Source organism: Cervus canadensis, chromosome 2 (genome assembly GCF_019320065.1).
Source record: "Cervus canadensis isolate Bull #8, Minnesota chromosome 2, ASM1932006v1, whole genome shotgun sequence".
Lineage (NCBI taxonomy): Eukaryota > Metazoa > Chordata > Mammalia > Artiodactyla > Cervidae > Cervus > Cervus canadensis.
The window spans coordinates 7,602,109-7,628,551 of NC_057387.1; the positions used below are offsets into that span (position 1 = coordinate 7,602,109).

The window sequence follows — 26,443 nt, forward strand, 5'->3', positions numbered from 1 at the left end:
TCCACTTGAGAGGTTTTTTTTTTATTGCTTTCATAGTTATTACACATGCTAAAATCACATAGAGTGGTTATTCTAATTCTGCTCTGACTCCACCATGAGACAGGTGGGAACTATAGGGGTCACTCGATTTGTGTGGCCTCTGAGGGTATCTAGACATGAGGGGTTAGAGGTAGGCAGGAATCCCCAAGAATCCTTTACATAATACAGCTTTACCAGCAGTAGCTTGTGTCTTTAGAGACCTCCTCCTCCTCCTCCATTTTTCTTTCCTTCTCAAATCTTCCCCTTTCCCTGCCTGTGGCCCCTGAACCTCTTCCATGTCTGCCCCATATGGTTCTCGACTCACATGATGAAGGAAACTTTTCCTTGTCCCAGTCTCCCATCCTCGGAACTAATCTACTCAGCATGCACTAACATGGAAGCAGCTTGATTTAGGTCTGCCAAGGGGAAAGGGAGGCTCCAGTTCCCGCTGAGGCTTAGCTCATAGGAGGGGAGTTGAGGTGCTGATGAGAAGGATGTGAAGGGGAAAAGATGCTACCTGAAGTGAAACTTTTGTAACCAGTGGAACAGTGTATATGCCCCACCGTTGGGCACCCTACTCTGAAGGCATTCCCCTCCCTCCCACATTATCAGGGGTCCCTCTCTCCACCTCAAATCCTCTTGCTCTTCAACCTCATAGGGAAGGCATAGGTACTGATCAAGTGGCTGTATCTCCAGGAGAAAATGGTCCGCCCTTAGACAAGTGGCTGCCTTTTAAATTCTTCATCTTGCCTCTGTTCCTCATGCCTCTACAACGACAATGGCTTGAGGGGCTGGAATAAATAATGTATAAGGGTTGAACTTGCCTCTATGAGAGGCTAGTGGAACAAAGAGACAAAGACACGTGGGAGTCAGAGCTGTGGAAAAGGAGAGGGGAGGGAGCAGGGTGTGAGGAGAGGGTAAGGCTGGTTATTCAGGAGCTGGGATCCTTTTTCCTTTTCTGGAATCGCCGGAACTTGCCCTGAATAGCAAGGGCAGCCTTCTCTGTTTCTGGTGCCGTCAGATCAATGTCAATCTCCTCCTCCTCATCCTCAGTCTTCTTGGCACTGCCAGCTTTCCCTGCAGACAGTTGAAAATTTCATTAATGAGGAAACCTGAATGGCCCCAGCCCTTTCCCCCAGGCCCCAAATACAGTGGTTAAAGTCCACTTTCTGCTTAGACTCTGTGTGGGCCCCCAACTTTTGCTAGGACACAGAATGTCTAATAATCTCCTAGGAGTTTGAGTCAGGGTACCTGGGGTGAGAATTAGTTATAGTAATTATTCAGGAGCTTTGCAACTCTTAAACCAAGATGACAAATGTCTTCTGTCATCACTTATTCCTAAATGCTTCCTTGGTGGCTCAGTGGTAAAGAATCCGCCTGCCAGTGTAGGAGACGCCAGTTCGATCCCTGGGTTGGGAAGATCCCCTGGAGAAGAAAATGGCAACCCAATCCAATATTCTTGCCTGGGAAATCCCATGGACAGAGGAGCCTGGAGGGATACAGTCCATGGAGTCCAGAAGAGTCAGAAACGACTTAGCGACTAAACAACAACAATTCAGAGTACCAGAGTGAGCTCTCTTTCCCCAGCTTTCTCTCAAGTTCTGATTGAGACAGAGTCCGGGACTATTTGATGAGCTTCTTCCTATCACTGTGTGCCTGTTTCCAAGCATTCCAGAGCCAGTTTCTAAAATCAAAGAGTAAATACTGGTAGGTTTACTTCTTAGGAAAAAAGTAGAAGGAAGCCTATAGATATAGTGGTCCTAAACTAGTGCTTTGTTTCACTTATTACATTCTTATTCCTGTTACATCTGACTTTAGGAGCTTCCAGATTTACAGCTCACCTTGTTTTCATGTCCCAATATTTACCTGCTCTATAAACTTCCTAGCCCATCCCCACTCACCCTTTTCCTCAGGGCCAGGTGCCTGGTTGGTTGCTGGGGATGTTTTGGTGTTAAGCTGGAGAAGAAAAATCAGAGTATTAGATATTAATGGAAGTATTAAGGTACCATCCCCTTAGAATCACCATCATAATTTTCAAGTCCTCCTATTACCAAGTACATCTCTTAGCCTTTTGAAGAAGTGAGTCTTGAGATCAGAGAGAGAGAGAAAAATCATCAAAATTTATTCAAAAAGTATTTGTTGCTAAGGAAATTGTAGAGGACAAAAGAGGAACAACCTGCCTTCATTGAGTTTGCATTCTAGGATTTAGATACACAAATGAATAAACAAAACTATTATTATGTTGTTATAGACTTCCCTACTGGTACAGTGATTAAGAATCTGAGTTGGTGGGAGGGGGGATCGGGATGGGGAATAAGTGTAAATCTATGGCTGATTCATATCAATGTATGACAAAACCCACTGAGATGTTGTGAAGTAATTAGCCTCCAACTAATAAAAAAATTAAAAAAAAAAAAAAAAAAGAATCTGAGTTGGGGGGAGAAGCAGGTGAGATTGCTGGTCAGGGAGCTAGCATCCCACATGCCTTGTAGCCAAAAAAAAACCTGAACATAAACAATAGAAGCAATATTGTAACAAAGTCAATAAAGACTTTAGAAATGGTCCATAAAAAAAAAAATATTTTAGAAAATTATTGTTATGTTAAATGGTGAGGAGTGCTATAGACGAAGGACAGAAAAGGGAGGCAGGAATGCCAGGTGGGAACAGAGAAATACGGTTGTACACAGAGTGGTCAGGAAAACCCTCTCTGAAAGGTGGCGTCTGAGCCAAGAGCTGAAGGAGATAAGGGAGTAAGGCCTATGGTGGAGGGCAAGAGCTTTCAAGGGGTGGAGTGTTAGGGGAAGCACTGACGGAAACCGCCCACCCTGGCCAGGCACCATAGTAACCATGTGTGAGTTATTTTACGACAGCAGGTCCCAGCAAAGAACACGGAACTAATAAGCCACCACCAACCGGAAGAGTTCGGGAAAGGTCAAAAGGAGACGCATGCGTCCTTCCACCTCCCAGAATCCTTCTTGCTGGCATCCACCTTGGCTGAGCAATGCATGTCCCACCAGGAAGGACCCTGAGTCAGAATGATTGGCCAAAGACAACCTGGAAAGTAATCCCATCAACATAAAACCCAAACCTGGGAGCCACGTGGCAGAGCAGTTCTCCTGGGTTTCCGTACCCCGCTGCTCTCTGCCCAGGTTCTCTTTCCAATAAAGTCTCTAGTTTTATCAGCTCATGTGTCTTTTCAGACAACTAATTTCTGACTGTTAGACAAGAGCCCACTCTTGGGCCCAGAAAGAGGTCCCCCTTCCTGAAACAGAAGTGTCACTAGCCTGTTTGAGAACAGCAAGAAGCCAGTGTATCTGGAGTGGAGAGGAAGAAGAAGGAGGAACAACAAATGAAGATGAGATTAGAAATAACTGGGAGTGCAGGCAGACCATGTTGGATCTTGGAAGTCATTTTAAGGAGTTAGACTTTTACCATAAGAGCAAGGAGAAGCCATTAGAGACCTTCAGTTTGCACATAAGTGCATTAGGGAGGAAGCAGAAAAATCTGCTAAGCAGTTAGTGCAGAAAACCAGGTAGGAGATAATGGCTGCTTGGATCAACAAGATGGCAGTGGAAGTGGTGTGCTCAAGTGCCCATTTGTGTCTTTGCCACCCCATGGACTGCAGCCTGCCAGGCTCCTGTGTCCAGGCAAAAATACTGGAGCGGGTTCCATATCCTACTCCAGGGGATCTTCCAAACCCAGGGGTCAAACCCGAGTTTCTTACATAGCGGCTGGCAGACTCTTTACCACTAGCACCACCTGGGAAACCTGTGGAAGTGGGGAGTAGTAGTTCAACTCTGGTATATAGTTGTCTCTCAGTATCCACAAAGAATGGGTTCCAGGACCACTGAGAATACAAAAACTCATGGATGCGCACGTCTGCATAAAATGGCATAATGTTTGCATATAACCTATACACATCCTTCCACATATTTTAAATCATCTCTAGATTACTTATGATATCTAATACAATGTAAATGTTCTATAAATAGTTGCTGGCTTGCAGCAAATTCAAGTTTTGATTTTTTGAATTTTCTGGAATTTTTATAAAAATATTTTCAATCCTCAGTTAATTGAATCCATAGGTGTGGACCCCTCAGACACTATTTTCAAGCTATGACTAAAGTGACTGGTTGATTGGATAAATGGCACTGTGAGACAGGAGTCGAGGATGACTCCAAAGTTTTAGGGCTGAGGAAATGAAAAACAATGGAATTGGCATTTTCTGAAATGAAGAAGACAGCCGGGAGAGCAGGTGTTAGGGAAAAGATCAGGGGTTTGTTTTTGGACAAGTTTGAGATGCCTACGGAAGTATCCAGCATTTGCTTTGATACACTGTTGAATATTCAAAAGAGTGAAAGAGAAGGCCTTGGCCCAGAGATATAAATTAGGCAATTATTAACATGTGGTTGGTATTTAAGCCATGAGACTGAGTGAAATCACCAAGGAAGTGAATTCGAATAAAGAAGAGAACAGGATCAAATCCTGGGTCATTCCAGTGATTACAGGGTATAGAAATGACAAAATGTCAATTTAAAAAATTGAGAAGAAAGCCAGGAGAAAAGCCAGGAGATCATAGCACTTTAGAAGCCACACAGAGAAACTATCTCACAGAGACGAGAGTGATTGTGTCAAATTCTGCAGGTAGGCCTAGTAAAATAAGGATCAAGAATTGACCATTGGGTTTTGCTATGGGGAGATCACTGGTGACAATGACAAGAGAAGTTATAGTCGAAGAAGGGAGGAAAAATCTGATTGTAGTGTGTTCCTTAGAGAAAAGGAGGACAGGCATTAAAGCAGCAAATATAGAAGGAGTTCCAAAGAAATAAGAATGGGGGCTGTGGCTTGAGGGGAACATGGGGTCATAAGAAGATTTTAAGACAGCAGAAGTTACAGAATATTTGTGCTTTGTGGAAATAATCCAGTAAAGAAGGAAAAACTGTATGAGAGAAAGAGGTTCATTGCTGGAGAGCAGAAAAGGGTGAAAGATTCATCGCGTGAGTAGAGGGGTGGCCTTGGACAGGAGCTAAGAACAGATCATCCAGAGGAACTGGAGGGGAGCAGAGCCACACAAGCCCAAACACAAGCAGGTAGGAACATTTGCAAGGTCTCCTCTAATTGCTTCTGTATCTGAAGTAAAATAGGTAACAAGGTGATCCTTCAAGAGGCAAGAAGAGGTGCTGAAGGAGGAGGGCAGAGAAGAAGGGACAAAATACTCATCGAGGAGAGGAGGAAAGTGAATGGATTAGGGAACAGTAATAAGATTTCTGGGAAGCATTAAGGCCCCTCACAAGGCCAAGTTCATGAACATGAAGTGAGATCTGTCAGTTCATATGTGTGCTTCTTTCCAGCCTCTCTGCTCAGATGGAGAGTTAGATGTAACATAATAGTAACTCCCCTTCCTCAGAATCTTACCAACAGAACTGCTTCATCTGGTCATTCCTCAGTCTCAAGGTACAATTCATCTTGAAACAGTCACTCCTGTAGGCTTCTGGGTCCCCTTAGAGTTTGTTTATTTCACAATTTTGAGTACTTGATATTTTCAAAACACAGAAACTGGTGCTTTCAAAAATGTTTTCTCATCTCATCCTTGGGAGAGCTCAATGGAGTATAAAATATTATCCCTCATTTTACAGAAGCAAACTTTTGTTAAATGACTGCCAGATATAAGGGTTCTACTTTAGGAAGCTGATCGAATCCAGTTTATGTTATGTTCTTGTTCAGTCACTAAGTTGTGTCTTACTCTTTGCAACCCTATGAACTGCAGCACGCCAGGTTTCCTGGTCCTTCACTATCTCCCAGAGTTTGCTCAAACTCATGTCCATTGAGTCAGTAATACTATCCAACCATCTCATCCTGTCACCTCCTCCTCCTGCCCTCAATCTTTCCCAGAATCAGGGTCTCTTCCAATGAGTAGGCTCTTCACATCAGGTTGCCAAAATATCAGAGCTTCAGCTTCAGCATCAGTCCTTCCAATGAATAATCAGGGTTGATTTCCTTTAGGACTGACTAGTTTGATCTTCTTGCTGTTCAAGAGACTCTCAAGAATCTTCTCCACCACCACAGTTTGAAAACATCAATTCTGTAGATTATGCTATTTCTACCCTATTTTTATCAATACTTATCATGGACTTATATTTGAGTTTAGCACTGTTCTATACATGAAAGGGATATAGAAGAAACACAAGATTCATTCATTCAACAAATATATCACTGCCCAATATCTGCCAATTATTGTTCTAAACATTAGGGATACAGAAATGAGCAAAATTATTAATAAGTCCCTGAACTCATTAAACAATTATGCCAGTTAGTGACAAACACCAAGAAGGAAAATAAAACAGAGTAGTCTAGGAAGGCCTCTCTGATGAGTGACATAGAGGTTTGAATGACATATAAGAGCCAGTCAGGTGAATATCTAAAAGAGCCTTGGGGGCAGATGAAGCATCAGGTGGAAAGTCACTGAGGCAGATTTTGTGCCAAGTGTGTTCAGGAAGAGAAAGAAAATCAGCACATCTGGAGTTGAGTGAGAAAGGGAGAGAGTATAGAAAACGAAGTTGGGCAGGTGCTAGAATATGAATGTCTTCGGACCAGGGAAAAGATGAGACTGTTTTCCTTTTTCTTACTCATTTATTTTTGGCTGCCCTAGATCTTCATGCAGTACGTGGGCTTTTCCTAGTTGAGGTGAGCAGGGACTACTCTCTAGTTGCAGTGCATGGGCTTCTCACGGCAGCGGCTTCTCTTGTCGCAGAGCAGTCTTTAGAGTATGCCACTCAGCAGCTGTGGCACGCAGGCTTAGTTGCCCCACAGCATGTGGAATCTTCCCAGACCAGGGATTGAACCCACATCTCTGGCACTGGCAAGCGGATTCCCAACCACTGGACCACCAGGGAAGTCCTGGATTTTTTTCTGAGCTGATGAAAAGGCATTACAAGGTTTGATGCTGAAGGAAACATGGTCTGACGTGTTTTTAAGGGATCACTGACTGTGGGGTGGAGAACAGACTAGAGAGAGGCAAGAAAGAAAGAGGGGAAACAGGTGGTAGTGAGAGAGGTGATAAGACTTGAGACAATTTTCATGGTAGAATAAGTTGGATTTGTTGATGGATGTGTGAATAAAGATAGCTCTTTCAAAGAGTTCTTTAAAGAGACCCAGAGAAATTGGACAGTAGCTGAGGAAGGATGTGGAGTCATGGGAATGATTTAGTAGAGAAGGAAAACCTGATGGTGCAGAAAATAGAAGTCATAATTACTAGAGTGATCTTGAATAGACAAAAGGAAATGGATCTAGTGCATAAGTAAATGAAGTGAAGTCGCTCAGTCGTGTCCGACTCTTTGCAACTCCACAGGCTGTAGCCCACCAGGCTCCTCGGTCCATGGGATTTTCCAGGCATGAATACTGGAGTGGGTTGCCATTTCCTTCTCCAGGGGATCTTCCTGACCCAGGGATCGAACCCAGGTCTCCCACACTGTAGGCAGATGCTTTACCGTCTGAGTTACCAGGGAATATAAGTAACTAGGTTGGTCTTAAACCGAACTATGGACAGTTTATCCACAATATAGGAATGAAGACATAGAATAGGGGTATAGATGGAAGTAAGATGGCAAGAGTAATGGGAATGTACGAAAGTTCTCTTCTGATTGTTTCTATTTTCTCAGTGACACAAGCACACTTGTCAGCTAAGAATGAAGAAGGGGCAGAAAGTATTTAAGATTTGAGGAGAGAGGTGACTGAGTGAAATAGTCATCGAACAAAGTGAAGAGAGTGAATGACTGGTGAGATGTGGCAGGATTACCAGGCAGCCCTAAGGGCTCACTTGAAGTTAATGGGCACAGATTTAAAGTAAAACCAGTCAAGAAAGTGTCCCTATCTTCCAGGCTGAGTGAGCAAATAGGACAGGTTCCCAAATAATACTTCTCGAGCATTTATTATGTGCCAAGCCCTGTCCCATATCATCCTCTTAAATCTCTGAGATGTCATCCTGTTTTACTGGTGAGGAAACAGGCTTAGAGACACTGAAGATTTTGCCCAAGTTCAAGCCACACTACTAGAAAACAGTGAAACTGTTTTCTCTGGGACCCAGGCAGAGTGACTCCACACTCTTAACCACTGTACTATGTCCCCAAGATCAAATACTGTCACATGCTGACACAAATATGCTGATATATTAACAATCACTGAGGCTAGGTGGAAAGGATATGGATGTGCATTGAACAATTCTTTCAACTCTGATAAATTTTTCTAATAAAAAGCTAGAGAGAAATAAGAAAATAACAGTTTGGGATTTCCTTGGTGGTAAAGAATCTGCCCAGCAATGCAGGGGGTGCAGGTTTAATCCCTGGTCAGGGACCTAAGACTCCACACGACGTGGAATAACTAAGCCCACAAGCCACAACTTCTGAGCCCACATGCTCCATGCATCACAACAAAGATCCCGAGTGCCACAAAGAAGACTCAGTGAAGCCAAATAAATAAATAGTTTTTAAAAAAGAAAATAAAGTAAAACAAAAATTATGATTATAAAACAGTGATGCTGTACTGTATTTGTTAGGGAAAGCATCTTTAAAAGTAAATTACAAACTTAAGAATTGTTAGGTAGATGGACAATCCCATCCTTTCGGATGTTAAAATGTGGGGCCAAACTAAGATTGCTTTATTGACCATACGTGATTTTATTTATTTACTTATTTGGCTCCGTCTTGTCTTCATTGCAGCACGTGTGATCTTTTGTTGAGATGCACAGGCTCTAGTAGTTCCTACTCAGGGACTCCACAGAGAGAGGGCTTCAGTAGTTGTGGAGTGCTGATTTAGTTGTTCCCAGGCATATAGGATCTTCCTTTCCAGACCAAGGACTGAATGAACCATGTCCCCTGCATTGCAAGGCATTTTCTCAACCACTGGACCCCCAGGGTTAAGATATGATTTTCAAAGGATATACTGGTCACATCTACACTGCTTTTTCAAGTCTTGTGATTTATTTGTGCTTTCCTAATATCTTGCAAAGTACTGGAGATAGCAGACAGTTATAAAATAACTATCTAATTTTTAAATTATTTTTTAAATTTTATGTAAGTATATTTGATTTACAATGTGTTCATTTTTGCTCTAATGTTTTTGAAAGGATATTATAAGTTGATATGGTCCAATTTTTATAAGAGATATAAATTGCTTATCCATGTATACGTACATTTTTATTTAAAAATCTGAAAGAACATGCACAAAAGTGTTCCCCAAACCTTACAGAATTCCTCCTGTCCCGCTTTGACAAAAAAAAAAAAAAAAAGGTTTCACAAGAGGAAGGGTTATTCCTGAGAGTCTTGGGAGACTGGCCACTCAATACTCTTTCTTTTCCCATGGTCTTCCTGTCTTCCTACAGTAAATTTTTTTTCGCACGATCAATATAATGATCCAGTAGTTACCTAGGTGACACTTTCCATGATGCCACACTGTCATCACAAGAGGTCTGTCCACACTGCAAATGCATGACACGGATGGGGTGTTTAGTAATAGGATATAACATTCAATAGTCCAGACAAGTGGGTCATAGGTCTAGAGGCAAGTTCTATAGTCCCATGATCTCTGACTTCAAATCCTACTTTCTCTGTTACCAGCAAATCCCTGAATCTGACCCTTGCTTTAACTATTATCCCTCCCTCCCTCTCTCTCTCTAAGCCCATTCCCTTAATCCACCAAGTCTTTTCTCTCATCCCTCCCCTTTGGAGGAAAATCTGGACTCCAATTCTAAATATTTCCCTTCGAGTAGCTGTCTCTTCCTTTACATTCCCTCCCATATCAGCTAACCTTGAGAATCCACTAAGCAGGAGTATGTATCGGGACTGGACCGCACAGGCCAGCCCTCTCCCTCCCCCTGGCCAGCTGTTGCCTTCCGGAGTCTCTCCTGAGATTACTGGCCCTGGAGTGGAGCCATGGCACAGCAGCCGTCCGGTCACCCAGGGGTTCTCAGCTCTATTTGACTTAAATTTATGAGAGGTCACTCGGGAGAGCAGAAAAGGGTTCTAAAAAGGAGAAGAAAACCCTATTACTCACAATCCTCCTTGAAATCTCTCTCATACCTTCTACTAAAACGTAATATGTTAGAGCTTCAACTTGCCCCTCCTCCCTGCACTCTCTGCAGCCAGTTCTCAAAATAGCTGCTCCAAACACTCTGGATTTCTGGATTTAGTGGTTAGTGATTTGGTGCGGTGTGGGGGTTGGGGGCAGTTAAATCCCAAGTTGTTAGCTCCCACCCCCTACATCATACTCAGCCCTTTACTGGTCTCTGGTCCCTGCCCTAACCCTCCTGTGTATCTCCTAGAAACTCAGCAATTTTAGGTGAGTGAATAAAGATTCTCTAGTACATCGATCCGGAGAAGGCAATGGCACCCCACTCCAGTACTCTTGCCTGGAAAATCCTATGGATGGAGGAGCCTGGTAGGCTGCAGTCCATGGAGTCGCTAAGAGTTGGGCACGACTGAGCGACTTCACTTTCACTTTTCACTTTCATGCATTGGAGAAGGAAATGGCAACCCACTCCAGTGTTCTTGCCTGGAGAATCCCAGGGACGGGGGAGCCTGGTGGGCTGCCGTCTATGGGGTCGCACAGAGTCGGACACGACTGAAGCGACTTAGCAGCAGCAGCGCATCTATCTGGAAGCCATCAGATTACCCATATTTCAGGCAAACCAAGGAGGCACAGAGGTCCACTCTATGTGAACCACATGCTCTATGAGCATCTCTCACAAAAACTTACACCTGCAGAGGATCGAGTCTAACCCACAAGAGCTGTGACGGGTGACTTGTTTCTTGAGAACCTTGAGAAACAAGCAGCTTTTGTTTCTCAGCTGCTCTCTCAGCCTCTCATTCTGGCCAGGTATTAATTACTAACTCTCAGGTGCTCTTCTACTTTTTTCAATACTGAGCTCTTCTGACCCCAGAAATAACAACAGTTAAATTGCTTAGCAAATCCTTCCATGTCCTTATAGAACCCATCTCAGGGAACTGGAGGGAATCAAAAGACTTTAGAATGCCATGCTACCTCATTTTCTCACCCAACCTCATCTTAAGGCTTCCCTGGTGGTTCAGATGGTAAAGAACCTGCCTGCAATGCAGGAGACGCAGGTTTGATCCCTCAGTTGGTAAGATACCCTGGAGAGCGGAATGGCAACCCACTCCGGTATTCTTACCCGGGAAATCCCATGGACAGAGGACTCTGGTGGGCTACAGTCCATGGGGTCGCAAAGAGTCAAACACGACTGAGCAACCTTCACTGCACTAGCTCATCTTACTAAAAATCATATATATATATATATACATATATATATAATACTTTGTACCAGTCACTTTTCTAAGTACTTTACCACGTTGAATTCTTACAATATAACACATTGAATTCTTACCCTATAAGATAGGTAATGTTACTAGTCTCACTTTACAGATAAGAAAACTAAGGTCCAGAAGAGGTTAATTAACTTACCTAAGGTCACATAGCTAAGAAGTAGCAAGGCCAGGATTTGAACCAAGACAGTCCAACTCCAGAGTCCACCCTCTTGAACAATATGCTGTGCTATATCCCAGTCTCCAGCCGAAGACATAAGCATGTGTGTGCATGTGGCACACACATACAGCGTGAGAAGCATGTCCAACGTGAAAATGACTTAATCAGACAAGTTTTCCCGCACAGCAGAGCAATCCCTGGGTAAGAAGGAAAGTCCTAGGGGTCATGACTTCCTTCCATTTCCACAGTTAGACAGCTGTATTCAAGTACTACTCTCTCAATCCATAGTCCCCAACAGTTTCTTGGTGTACACTCTAGAGCAGGGGTCCCCAACTTCCAGATCTAATGCCTGATGATCTGAGGTGGAACTGATGTAATAATAATAGAAATAAAGTGCACAATAAATGTAATACACTTGAATCATCCAAGAACCATCCCCACCACCACCTCCACTCCCCTCAACCCCTGGTCTGTGGAAAAATGGTCTTCCTTGAAACCAGTCCTTGGTGCCAAAAAGGTTGCAGACTACCACTCTACACGGTCCCATCCTCCCAATATGGGAAAGCTTATTTGTAATTTAAGAATCTGACCCCAGACCATGCCTACTGATTCAGATTCCTGCTCTGATAGTTGAGCTAACCACACTGACTCTGGTTTTCATCTTTTAAATATATATATATATATATATATATATATATAAAGTTTTTAAAAATATTTATGTATTTGGCTGAGTCTTAGTTGCAGCATGCAGGATCTTTAGTTGTGGCATGTGGGATCTAGTTCCCTGACCAGGGATAGAACCTGGGTCCCCTGCATTGGGAGTTTAGAGTCTTAGCTGCAGGACCATCAGGGAAGTTCGTGGCTTTCATTTTTAATGTTTGCTCAGTGGGCCTCCTGACACACACCAGGCTAACCCCTGGGGGTTAGCCATAGCCTGTTTGTGTGGTCTTCACTCCCAGGGCCAGATGCTAGCCTTTCAGATTCTGAGAATTCTATGTGCAGGATCATCCTACTGGTTTCCATTCCAAATGATTCCCTTGCTTACACTGAAGCCTGTTATTCCAAGCTTCTAGTGAGTTGAAGCTTGGTTCAGTTCCACCTCACTGCCCACAGAGGACTAAATGTTTCTTAATTCTCAATACACACCAAACACTAATTAGCAACTATGAGGCCCATCAACTCCTGTTTTTCCCTAGAGGGCCCTAGTTTCTTTCCCTGCCTTTCTTCCTGTATTCCTTTCTTCCTCACCTCTGGGCCTGATGTGTTCCAATGTTCCATTCGATCACCTTGGCAGTAGCTGCCAATTCCCCATGAGTAACTTTTGTTTCCTCTGCTGTTAAAAGTTGTGGACTCCCCCTTCCTGTGGGGAAGGAGGAGAAGGAGAGGCCTGCTGGCTTAGGGGTCTTTTGTCTTCAGGCACTGAGACTGCAGAGAGAGGTATGACATAGCAACACCCTCCCTTTCCCCACCCATTCAGATGATGTCTTGTCCTTCCATTTGAGTTTTAGAGCCCATTCCCCTTTTCTCCTTCTCAAGAAGCTTTAAAATCAATTTTCTTCACTTATAAATAAAACCTCATCCTTTCTCTAAGAAAAAGAAAAAAAAGCCTTCACCAATTTGAATTCCTTTTCTAGCCACCACTAGAGTGAAAAGAATCAGCTCTAGGACCAACCCTGGAGGAACCTCAATATTGAAAGGTTAGGGTGATCCATTCATAAGAGTGCTAGAATGATTGGCTAGCCATGTACAAAAAAACCCCAAAAAACCTCAACCTATTCTTTGCACCTTGTACAATAATTAACTTGAAATGAATATAAAACCTAAAACTGTAAAACTTCTAGAAGAAAATACAGGAAAAAAATCTTTGCAAACTTGGGTTAGACAAAGATTTCTTAGATATGCCAAAAGCACAATCCATAAGAGAAAAAAATTATAAATTGGACTTTGTCAAAATTAAAAATTGCTCTGGGACTTCCCTGGCAGTCCACTGGTTAAGACTCAGCGCTTCGTATAGCACATGGAACTCTGCTCAGTGAGACGTGGCAGCCTGGATGAGAGTGGGGCTTGGGGCAGAATGGATACATGTATATGTATGGCTGAGTCCCTTCACTGTTCTGAAACCATCACAACATTGTTTGTTAATCAACTACACCCCATATAAAATAAAAGTTAAGGAAAAAAAAAAAAGAAGACTTAATGCTTCCACTACAACAGGCACAAGTTCGATCCCTGGTTGATGGTAAGATCCAACGGGCCTGCTTGGCATGGCCAAAAAATACACACACACACACACATATATATATATATATTTAAAACTACTCTTTGAAAGATACTTCTAAGAGAATGAAGAGACAAACCTCAGACTGGAAAAAAATATTTGCAAATCAAAAATCTGATAAAGGACTTGTATCCAGTATATATAAAGAACTTTCAAATCTCCATAATATTAATACAATTTGTAAAAAGGACAAGATGTTTGAACACTTCACCAAAGAGGATGCATGGATGACAAACAGGCACATGAAAATATGTATAACATCATTAGTCACTTGAGAAATTCACACTAACACCACAATTAGATCTCATTATATACCTAATGAGAATTGTTATTGTTGCTTTGGGTTTTTTGCCTGTTTTGTTTATGACAATACCATGTGCTGGCAAAGATACAGAGTATCTGGAATTCTCAGACATTGCTGGGAATGCAAGATGGTATAGCTACTGTGGTAGTTTCTTTCCTTTTTTTCTTTTTTTTTTTTTTTTTTGGTTTATAAAAATAACTTTAATTGCAGGGTGTCAAGAAGTTTAAATAACTCTGTATTATGATGGTCAGCTACATATAAGATACATATTCTTTCAAGTTTAAAGTACCTCTCCTAGGAATTAGGCTAATAGTTGATTCCTTATTTTAGTTCAACTGGAATAAAACCTAACAGGAGTATTTTCCGGTAAAATACAAAAAATATTAGTCACTCAGTCATGTCCGACTCTTTGTGACCCCACAGACTGTAGACCTCCAGGCTCCTCTGTCCATGGGATTCTCCAGGCAAGAATACTGGAGTGGGTTGCCATTCCCTTCTCCATCTTTTTTTTTTTTTTTAATTTTTCTTCATTTATTTTTTGGCCACACCATATGGCATGTGGGAGCTTAGTTCCCTGACCAGGGATCAAACCCGTGCACCCTGCAGTGGAAGTGTGGCGTTCTAACCACTGGACCACCAGGGAAGTCCCTATGGTAGTTTGTTAAGGGTACATTTATCATACTGCCCAGCAATCCTACTCCTGGGCATCTACTCAAGTGAAATTAAAGCTTATGTCTACATGTAAACTTGTTAAGTGAATGTTTATAATGGCTTTACCTGTAATCACCAAAAACTATAAACAATCAAATGTCCCTTAACTGAGGAATGGATAAACAAACTGTAACACATCCATACAATGTAATACCACTCAGCAATTAAAGGAGGAATGAACTATGGATACACACAACATGGACAAACTTCAAAGGCATTAGGCTAAGTGAAAGAAGCCAGACCCAAAAGGATACACACATATTGTATGATCCCAATTATGTGACATTTCTTGTAAAGGAAAAACTATAGGGACGGCAGACAGACCAGCAACTACTAAGGGCTGAGGTCATAGGAGGGGTGACTGTAGAGGGGGCTGGGGGAAATTGAGCATGATGGAACTGCTGTATATCTTGATTTTGGTGGAGTTTATATGACTATATATTTGTTAAAATTCACAGAACTATACTCTGATCAGGGTACATTTTACTTCAAGTAAATTATACTTTATTTTTTTATTAAGGGAGATAAAAAGGTTATGGAGAGGTCAAGAAGCTAGCAAAGGCTGAGAAGAAACAGTAGAAAGGTGACTGGGGTGGGGGTGAGGGCCAGGATCTCTCATGTCTCTCTTCTTTTCATAACTGGGCTCCTCAAAACATTTACTGTTTCCATTTCCTTACCTCCCATACAGTCTCCAGCCCACTTCAACCTAGCTTCTACTCCTTCTCCACTGAAATGGCTCTTTAGGAAACCAAAGTTGTCTATGATACTAAATCAAATGCAAAGTTTCAGCTCCACTTGGCTTGACCTCTTGAAGCATTCAGCAGTGTTAATCATTTCACCTTTCTTGACACACATTCTTTCCTTGGCTCCTGGGGCATCACAGTTTTTCCTGTTTTTTTTTTTTTTTTTTTTTTCTTTCTGGACACTTCTGCCAACATTTAAGTATTGGAGGCTCTCAAGGTTTAGGCATAGGCTCTCTTCTGTTCTCTTTTCCCAGATGATCTTATATGTACCTATGACTTCAGTTTATCATTTATACCAGAACCATCCAACACAACAAGGTTCGGCAAACTACTGCTGACTGCTAAATCTGGTCTGCAGCCTGTTTTCCTAAATAAAGTTTTACTGGCCCACAGGCATGCCCTTGTTTGCATATGTTTCTGCTGCTTTGGCGCCACAATAGCAGAGTTGGGTAACTACAACAGAGACCACATGGCCCACAAAGCCAAAAATATTTGCTACCTGGCCCATCACAGGATAAGTTTGCAGACCCCTGCAGTAGAACTTTTTGCAATAATAGAAGTATTTTGAAATGATAGAGTGCCATCTAATATATGGCACTCCCTAGACACAAGGGGCTACTGAATACTTAGAAATGTGGCTAGTGCAACTGAGGAATAAAATTTAGAATTTTACTTAATAACAATAATTATTGATTAATAATAATTAAACCATATTCAACAGTGCAGAATGCCATTGAGGACTCAAATATACAACCTCCCTTTGTTATCCAAGAAGGATTGGTTTTAGGATCCCCATGGATATCAAAATTCACAGATGCTCAAATCCCTTATATAAAATGGCACAGTACAGTTGGCTCTCCATGGGTTCTGCCTTCTTAGACTCAGAAATCGGATCCACTGTTGGTGGAGTCTATGGATGCAGAGGGCAGACCACATATCTCTACCCCAAACCTCCCCTCCGAGCTTTAAAACGTCTCCACTTGGGTGTTTTATGGAAACTCCAAACTCTTCAGTTTCAGACTAAATTCATAATCCTACCTACCCAACCTAGTCCTCTGCAACATTCCCCATTTCATCCAATTGTACAAGCCAGAAACCTAGAAATTGTTTTTGATACCTTTCTTTCCTTTATATTGCATATCCAAATTCAATAGTAAGTCCTGTTAACTTTATTTACCAAATATCTCTTAATCCATTCACTTCTCCCACTGTTACCACCCTAACACAGCTGTTTCTTATGTAGACCACCTTAAAAGCCCAGGTGTTACCAATGCTCCTAAGATAGAGATGAAAATTCTTAACATGGTCTAAAAGGTCCAACATTATGCAGCCTCTGATTACCTTAGTAACCTCATCTCTGTTCCTTCCCACCTCAATACCTTGACACACGGTTCTCTTACCCCTGCTCCCCTTTTACCTAGTTAATTCCTATTCTTCAGAGCTCTCCTCAAGAATTCCTTCTTCCAGGAAGCTCTTCTAAGCCCCCTAGACTAGGCTAGGTCCCTCATTATAAGTTTTCATAGCACCTAGTATTTCTCCTTGATAGTACTTTTTATTAATGTAATTAAATATTAATTTAGTGGTTAGATACTGAATGTCTCCCCCATCTCAGTGTGAGCTTCTGTGAGCGTAGAGGCAGTATCTATCTTATTCACTCTTGCAGTCCCAGGGTCTAGCACAATGCCTTTACACACGATATATACTCAGTATTTGTCTTTTTTTCAGTCTAACACTTTTTTAAAGGTATTTATTTATTTGGCTGAGTCAGGTCTTAGTTGCAGCATGCAGAATCCTCAATGTGTCATGTGGGATCTTTCATTGTGGCACACAGACTCTCCAGTTGTGGGGCATGGGCTCCAGAGTGGGCAGACTTCAGGAGTTGTGGGCCTCGGGCTTAGTTGCTCTGTGGCATGTGGGGTCTTAGTTCCTTAACCAGGGATCGAACCCACAATCCCTGCGTTGCAAGGCAGATTCTTAACCATGGGACCACCAGGTAAGTCCCCAATTAATATTTGTCGAAAGAATGAAGGGAGCTCCAACTCTGCTTTATTTGCCACCTCACCTAGCTTTCTAAAATCTAATTTATTTCTAGATAGCTGAGGGCCTCATTTTGTAGTGGTTCAGAGATAGTGAAGCTAGGTCATTGTTTTTCCTCACTTCAGCGGATTTACCTGAAAGAGAGCTGAGGGTGGAGGGGAAGAACTTCTCTAGAAGTGTATTTCATAGTACTCGTATTATGGTTATTGTGTATTTGTCTTACCTCCCTTTCCCCACCTTCACCACCCCCCAGAGCCCATTTCCTTGAAAGCTCAGTCCATTTATTTGTGTATCACTAGCAGTAACTGCAACCTATACCTTGCACATAGTAGGTACTCAATAGATATTTCTTTACATGAATTAAAATTTTCTTAAGCCTCAAATTCCTGGTGGAAGCAGTATGCCATATTAGGTAGAGTTAGACAGATCTGGGTTCATATTCTGGATCGGAATTGACTGTCCCAGCTCTGCCATTCCTAGCTGTGTGACATTGGGAAGGCAGTTAGCCTTGCTGTGCTCAGATCTCTCATCTGCAGAAGAGAAATATCTATCCTAAAAGGTAAAAAGAACTAGAAAAATGTAAAATGTCTAGTTCATATTAACACAAATAGTTATTATTCTGAAGTAAGGTAACTCTGGGTTGAATGTAAGCACAGGTTAAGTTACTAGGGTGTTGCATGGTTCAAGTCCTGGAATGCAACAGCAGAGCTTCCCGCAGAGTGGGTCTTCACTAAGCGGGACTGAAGAAAGAAGGGAACACCGGGAGGGCTCTAAAGGTCCTTGAGGCTTATTCTGGTACGAAAGGAGTTTCATAACTGATCTCTTTTTACCCTAAACTAACCCTGGAAATCACAATCTCCCTATCTTCCCAGTGCCTGACCCCAAAAAATGCTGACAAGGGCTCTAAACCTTTGTTAAAGGGTCCAACAACAGACTTCTTGTATAGAAATTGTATTCTGTACAGCAGCTGCCCATGTCTGGAGTCCTGGAGCCTGCTGGAACTAGCCCCGGGTCAGGGATGTACAAGAGAGGATCTCCAGTAGAGTACCTCCAACAGTGTTCATGTTTTATTTCAAAGAACCCTTAGACACAAACACACTGTTTGTTTGCTTTTTTTCCTTCTTTTTTTTTGGGGGGGGGGGGGTTGGTTATAGACCACAGAGAGGTGATTAGTGCTCAGGAGCAAATAAACCACACCTCTTTGAAGTTATTTCATCCACCTATGTATCACAAAGATGTTTGTGGAAATATACTCCCTGCCTCAGAGGATAGTTTGGTTAGTATTGTCTTGGCAAAGCACCCAAAAACAGTCAAAGTGGTAGCAACTTGGGTGCTGTTTCCTTGCTACCACTATTGGGAAATAGGTACCCTGTAACTCTAGGCCCTACTTGCCCCACCCCCTTCCTGGGCTGCAATTCTTCCTTTCTTTGTCTCTTTCATCTTCAGTGGTGTTGCCACAGCAACCATTGTCACAGGGAAGAGGCAAGACAGTGTCACCCCCTCTGCTCCAGGCAGCAAGTTAAAACTAACCATAGGAAAGGTAAACTACCCAGATTTTCCTATACTTCTCATCCTACTGGCATCTTTCAGGAGGTATCACAGGTTGTTAGCAGCAGCAACAGGCAGGAACAAAGGAGCATCTCATCATACCTGGGCAACATGTACCCTGCTTTTGCATGATAAACTTGGATGCTGGGCAAATGAAAGCATGTTATACACACATTATAGTACTGTTAGAATCACTTTATCCAGATGAATAGGCACAAGGACTTAGAATCCTGTCCTATAGTCCAGGGCAGGGAAATCTAAAAAGGGGCTGAATCCTAAAAATCCCAGATATGAATCCCAGACACCTCTTTCTTGCCTGAGTATTGACATAAATCCTAGGCTGTGTAAGCTCCCTGTTTGCTTTAGAGGCACAGAAAGGGAAGAGAGACAGGGTTAGTGCATCTGCTTTCAAGTTGTGACAAAGAGGCTTCAGCCCCCCAGAGACCCTTCTATCCCTGCTGACATGTCCCCGCCCCCCCCCCCACAATGTTAAATGAAGTTCACTGCTAAAGATCCTTAGAAAGGCCTTTGGGATCCCCTGGTGCCCTTGAAAGACCCCAGACTGCTGTTTTTGGAGCACGGTTGGAACTGTTTCAATTCTTTCAGTGTAGCAACCAGCTGCAGTCCTCAAACAGCTTCAGAAAGACTTTCTCAAGGTCACCCTCAAGATTATAACAGAAAAAGAACTACAAATCCTTACTCCCAGTTCTACATACACACCTTCTTTTTCTAACATAAGGCATATAACTCAAATACCTTATAGCTCGGGTGCCTCCTAAGACAGGAATAGAATCTAAGCAGTCCAAGCTCCCAAGCCCCCTGGTTTGTCCTTCCCGATTCAGCCACCCCACCTCTGTTTCCTGGAATAGCAGTACCCCCCACCGGAGTCAGGCAAAATTCCTCATTTATGCCAGCTCATGGTATGCAGTGAGTCAAAGGCCCCGGCCCGTTTCCCCCCAGCATGGACTGCCACAATTTAATGAGTGTTATTTGTGGTGCTTTGCACACAGCTTGGAACTGTGCCTTCACCCCATACTGAGGGTAGGGGTGGGGGAGAGAGAGCAGTGCCAAAGCTTCATTTATTACTCTAATCTTCAATGTGCATCCCACCCATGGCGTTAATGTCCCAAAATAAACGTATTAATCCCACCACAGCCTACAAAGCAAACACACAGCTGGAGGGCTTTGTGTGGGAGGGAGGCAGCGCCAAGGACAACAGAATGGTAAATGGCACCTCTTTTTCCTGGATGGGGGGTTGGGAAACCTAGGTGGGCCTGCCTTCTGGTGTCAGCCTGGAATTAAGCAGTTGTCAGGCTTCAAGGAGGAGAACGTGATCAGGTCCAGGCACCTGCAGAGATGCAGATTTCTTAGAGAAAGTGGTTTTGGATCTGCTTCTGGCTTGGCTTACTCTTGCAGGTAAAATAATTCTGGGCAAGTCAAGCCATTTTGAGCAGCGGGTTTGGAGTATGGATTTAGAAAATTATGCACTTAGTATTGATCGCTTACTTTGCCAGCCTAATACATTCCTCTTTCCCTCTTCTAGATTTCTCCTCCGGAAGCCATTATACTTTCTTTGGAAGTCGAGTGACCAAATAAAGGAGGACTGTTTAGCATCGGCTTGATCATCAAGTATAGCAATTTTACTTAAATACCCACTTTTCAGTACTGGGTCCTCCAAGTCAAATACGTTAGAGTTAACAAAATTGGCCATTCCTTTCTTCTCTGAAAGAAAACCTCTCCTTCTGGTCCTTGATGCTCTACACTTAAGGAAATCAATGATGGACACCAGAAGCTAAAAATGCATGAAAAGAGGGCCTCCAGGCTTCCCCTTCCCTTGATTCCTATTAACTGACCTACTCCACTTCAGCACATTCATTGCACCCATTTTTAAGGTGACTAGGCATCTCAAGGAAGAATAGTGCTTTCATTCCTATGTTGGTCTCTCCTTTCTATCAGATTTATTAAATCTAATCAAAGTATTTGTAATATTGTCCTTCAAAGTTGCATGCAGATTTTACATCATTCTATCACTGGGGTCACACACTAAGAGTCTCAGGGAAAGTTCTTTGGGGATAAGAAGGCAGTCGTCTGTGGCCCACTGTTGACTCTAATACTGAGGTTTGGGCCTCAGTTTCCTTATCTGCAAAATGAGAAGATTGGACCAGATGACTTTTAGGGCTCCTTAATGAATCTGAAATTATATCACTAAAGTGTTTTGATATATTGAGATTTTCTTGATGAAAAATATTACTTGTATTTCTTCTAGAAATATTTTTGCAAAACTAAGCTTATTTTTTCCCATGATAACATGGACTCATGAAAGACAATTCAAACTACAGAAAAACAGAAAGAAAACAGGAGGAGGCATTTATAGAATCACAACCTTGAAAAGACAGTTGTTAACCTAATCCTTCTTCCTCCACTGCCTCTGCAAGCCTATACCCATCACTTTTCAGGGTTAAGACCCTCCAAAGACAGATATGAAAGACAGCAGGTTTGCATATTTGGACTTCAGCCACATTACTTATGGATGCCTGACCCTATAGAGACTTGATACTCTAAAGTGTAACTGATCACAGCTGCAGCTTAGGGAAAAGAGTCATCTATATTCCTGGGTCACAGGATGGCAAAGTCGTCCACTTGGACCAGCCAGAGAGTTTCCTGTTCAAGCAGCCAAAGTCAACAACCTGGATGGATAACTAAGAAAGAGATGAGCAAATTCTAGAACCAAGTTATGGTTTCTCTTACTTTAGAAGACAGATATTTCTAGAGGTAGAAAGCTTTCCAATATCAAGCTTTTCTATTTTATATATCCAATATAATTATCATCATAATTAAATACAATGAGAAAGAGAGAGAAACTTGGATTTCCCCCAAGTCCCTACCAGGTTCCCTAACAACTGGTTCACAGAAGATATAACAGAATGATGTCACTCTGACCAAACTTCCATTGTGGGGAAGGCTTGTAGACTCAGACAGATATGCACAGGTAGAAAAATGTGATCCCCAAAGTATGATATGTTAGTCACTCAGTCATGTCTGACTCTTTGTGACCTCATGGACTTTAGCCCACCAGGTTCCTCTCTCCATGGGATTTTCCAGGCAAGAATACTGAAGCGGGTTGCCATTTGCCCCTCCAGGGATCTTCCTAACTCAGGGATTGAACCCAGGTCTCCTGAACTGCAGGCAGATTCTTTACCATGTTCCATTCCTATTACCTAGGAAGACAGCGAGCAGAATAATAAAGGAGGGAGTACTGGTTCTAGTGAGGTTTCTAACTGATCTGTCCCTTGCTCCATCCCCTGCCAGCCTGGCGACAGACACTATGGGGCAGACACCATGGGACTAGTTAGCAGACCTCCATAACCTTTGTTTCAACAGAATGACTGCTGGGCCAAGGGATTCCTCCAGCTGGGCTTTCTTACACTTGAGAAGTGCAACAGGATCACAGAAAAACTTGCAAATGTGCTTTAAGCTTCCCTGGTGGCTCAGACGGTAAAGCATCTGCCTACAGTGCGGGAGACCTGGGTTCAATCCCTGGGTCAGGAAGATCTCCTGGAGAAGGAAACGGCAACCCACTCCAGTATTCTTGCCTGGAAAATCCCATGGATGGAGGAGCCTGGGAGGCTGCAGTCCATGGGGTCGCAAAGAGTTGGACACAACTGAGCGACTTCATACCATTTGAGAAGGGATTATAGGAAAGAGCCCTCAGGGACTGGATGCATCTCCCATTCCCATTCTTCACCGAAACTAGCAAAAAGTTATTAAACTATAAGAGACGGACTGATTGACAGCAATCAACTCCTGCCTGCAGCTGTGAATGCAGACAAGCTGGAGATGAGCCTGCGGCTCCCCTGCGCATGAGCACACACACTCACAGGGAAAAGCTCTGCTGCAGTACCGAGTGACAGCAAAGAGACAGGAAGGCCAAGTGTGACCAGAGACCCTCCCCAGCAGGGTCACCAGGACCCTACACTTGTCCTCTAGGTCTGGAGACCACCCCCTCCCCGCCCAACTTTTGCTCTTCATTTGAAATGGGAATCTCTTAAAGAGATCCCAAATCCTCTCATTGCATGCAGTTTCTCTGAAGCAAGAAAAGAAGCAGGTGGAGGAGGTGAAGCTTACATAAGATTCCGAGAGCACAGGGCTTTCCTGGCTCGAACTCAGCCTGAAATAGGAGACCCCTGGGGCTGGGCTGAGAGAAATAAGGGAGCTCGGAGTCTCCCTGGAGCCGCAGAGCTCTGGGCAACACTTCCGCTTTTCATCATAACTTTTACAGGAGGAAGAAAACAGGCTGGGTCTGGGCCTCGAGGGAATTCAAGGCCCTTTGGGGATCTGGTTCAGAGACAGTTGGTCTCTGTGAAAGCCCAGGTAGCTGCTTCTGGATTTCATAAATACTCATCCCTGAAGTCGGGCTCAGCTCCGTATTAGGGGGCAACTTTGACAGCTAAATTGCTAGTTAGAGCCAGATCACTCTGACAGCCTGGAAGTCTGGGCAGCCCTGCAGACAAGTGATGGTTACTTCCCATTCAAGGATCCTACTCTTACCATTCTACCTGAGTTCCTGATTGAGGCTAGCCAAGTACAGCTGCTAAGTCAAGACTTGACATTCCCCTCAAACACCAAATTGTTTTCTTTGACACTGCTTTATGACAGTTTTGTCACTCCACCAAATACCACTCTAAATCCCAGCCCCTGTAGCATATTCTACAGAAAGGCTGTGCACTTCCCCTTAAAAGCACAGACTAACCATACATCTTCGTGTTGGCATAGCCCTCAGATCACAAACCCCCAGGGGACGGCTTGAATTGCAACTTTCAGATTTAGAAACACTGGAGGGGGCATTGAACTCTAGACCTCAGTGAAAAGAAGAAACAGAAAACCTCTCCTCTCATATTAGAGCTGGAAAAGCAAAAGGAAAGAAGATTGAATCTTTCTTTTTTTTTTTTCTTTTCTTTCTGAAAGGCTGCTGTAATCACAGTGACAACTATATGAGGGACAGGAAACCACTTTAGTTCATCTGCAGCCCCCAAACTAGCTGAATTTTCCAGGATGAATTTAGTGGACATGGCAACCAAAACATAGTAGTTGGCCCTAATTGGCTCCCTGGGTGACAGCTTTTGGTAGCCAGCAGAGCTCTTGCTAAAGGTGAAGATCTAAACTGAGAACCCGGCTCCAGCGTCCTGCCCCTTCATTGATCTGTATTCTTGAGAATTCTCAAGCTAGCTTTTCTGAAACACTCTTAAAAAAATGCTTTTAAGTTAAAATTTTTAAAAGAGAGAGAGAGAGAATAGCTAACACAGATTGAGTGCCTACTCTGTGCCGGGTACTAAGAACATTAGAACAACCAGTATTACCCCAATTTTGCAGATAAAACACTGAAGCAGAGAAAGGTTTAGTAAACTTGCCTAAGGCCATATAGTAAGTAGCAGAGCTGGGATCTGGCATATAGATGAGAAGTTGGATTTAACACAGGATCCTGGGTATTAGGAAAGGGGTTGCCAAAACCAAGCCTGTGATGTCACTGCCCATACTGACTTCACTTAGAAAGGAAGATCCTTGTCTCTGGATGCCTGCAAATGCAGTCAAACAATGGGACAGGTCTTTCTCAGTTTCTGTTTTGACCCTCACAGATGGACAGTGTTCTCTGAATAGAGGAAATCACAGTTAATGGACTGGGTCTGGCTCAGATGACCACGGAGCATCAGGATGCAACAAGCACTGCAGAGGGAGGTCTATTCTTGAAGGGGACATCTCCCCAGGAGCCGGACAGGCCCCCTCTACAAGGCTTCTGAATGACAGAAATGGTCCCTCCAACAGTTGGCTCTTGATTGAATGAATGGAGGGTGGGATGTCACCTTCCTAAAAGGGGCAAAGTGGCCACCTTAGGGGGCGAAGGCTGGAGTTCTCGGCTGAATGCTACCTAAGGAGTGTAAAAGCAATACAGCCCTAGGAGGACAGAAGTGAATGTTTTTCTCAGAAGTCAGGAGAGCGAAGGGAAGCCCGAGTAACCTCGGAGCAGTAAAACAGATGCAGAGAGCCGCATCCTGAGGGTAAGATTTATAACCGGAGACCTCAGCCTCCCTCCATTCTACATTCGATTCCAGCCCCCCTAAATCGCCACCCACAGTCGGGAAACTTAAAGCCTCCCTTTTCCAATCGCTCCCAGCGCCTGGATACGGGCGCTTTTCCGGAGAAGCAGGTGGGCGCCCCGGGAGGATTCTCCGCGGATGCGGACTACAGCACCCTCCCGAGCCGCCCTGGGACACTCGAGCCGCGGCCTCCCCGCGCCGCAGCCCTAGCCCGCAGCGGGGAGTCGGGCAGCGCCGCTCACCTCGCTCATCTCAGCGACCAGACGGGGCGCGCGGGGCGCGGCACGTGCAGGGGAGACAAAGGGCCCTCGGGTTGCACGGGCGACGGCAGCGAGTTGCCGGGCTCTGAAGCAGGGTCCCCGCTGGTGAGGCGGGGAGAGTCGGTGCAGAGAGCCGTTGTTCTAGTACCCGCACCCCAGCTCCAAGCGCTCAGATCCGCGCCGGGAGTCCCCTTCCGACCCTGTCCTGTCAGAGCCGCGCGGTTAACCTCCGCTGGCCCCACCTTTTATAGTCAGCGCCAAACCCGCCTCCAAGCCGACCAATAGGCGCTCTTCCTGCCTCAGAGTGACAGCCCCTCGTAACCAATGATGGTAGTCTCAGAGGTCTGCTGCATTTCCAAACTAGGGTAAGACAGAGAGCGGGAAGGAGGGGGAGACCGTCGGGGGATGAGCGGATGGAAAATGAAGTAGGGGGAGCAAAGAAGGAAGGAATAGTATACGAAGGAAGGAAGGAGAGAGAGGGAAGGAAGGGGTGTGTGAGTTTGAGAAAGTGAAGAAAGAAGAGCTGGAAGGAAATCAAGAGGGTCCATGTGAAGCAGGCAGCAGTGAAGCAAAGGGTAAAGGGAAGAGATGTTGCAGATTAAGATTTAGTTATAGGATGGCAGTCTGAATAAGAGAAGGGCAGAAAGGAGGAACAGAAGGAGAGGGACAGAGAGAGGAAGAGAGAGAGATGAAAGGGGACAGTGTTCTGTAGCAAAGAACAGGGAAAGTTTTAAGTGCCTGATTCGGAAGATTTTATTCTTAGGAGTTGAAAGACATTTTCAGATTCATCAATCGTACCTCCCACATAATGCAAAAAAACCCTCTCCAGCAAAATGATGGTTCCCTAGGGCCCACTTGAGTAGGTAGTGAGCGCCTCCAAAAGTTAATTTACAACTGTTTACTCATTCAATCTCAATCTGTCAGTGCATCCTCCACTGTGCTCCACTATGGTGGAGAAA

The 26,443-nt window shown here is 43.7% G+C and overlaps 1 protein-coding gene across 1 annotated transcript; it reads right to left on the reverse strand.

The window, feature by feature from the left end:
• On the reverse strand, positions 1 to 25,710 carry PCP4L1 (Purkinje cell protein 4 like 1). Its single transcript, XM_043451014.1, has 3 exons — positions 25,467 to 25,710; positions 1,920 to 1,974; positions 1 to 1,095 (listed from the first exon to the last, which is right to left on the reverse strand). Exons 1-3 carry the CDS (start codon positions 25,473 to 25,475, stop codon positions 950 to 952), a joined length of 210 nt encoding a protein of 69 aa, XP_043306949.1. The 5' UTR covers positions 25,476 to 25,710; the 3' UTR covers positions 1 to 949.
• Between the last annotated feature and the right edge of the window lie 733 nt (positions 25,711 to 26,443).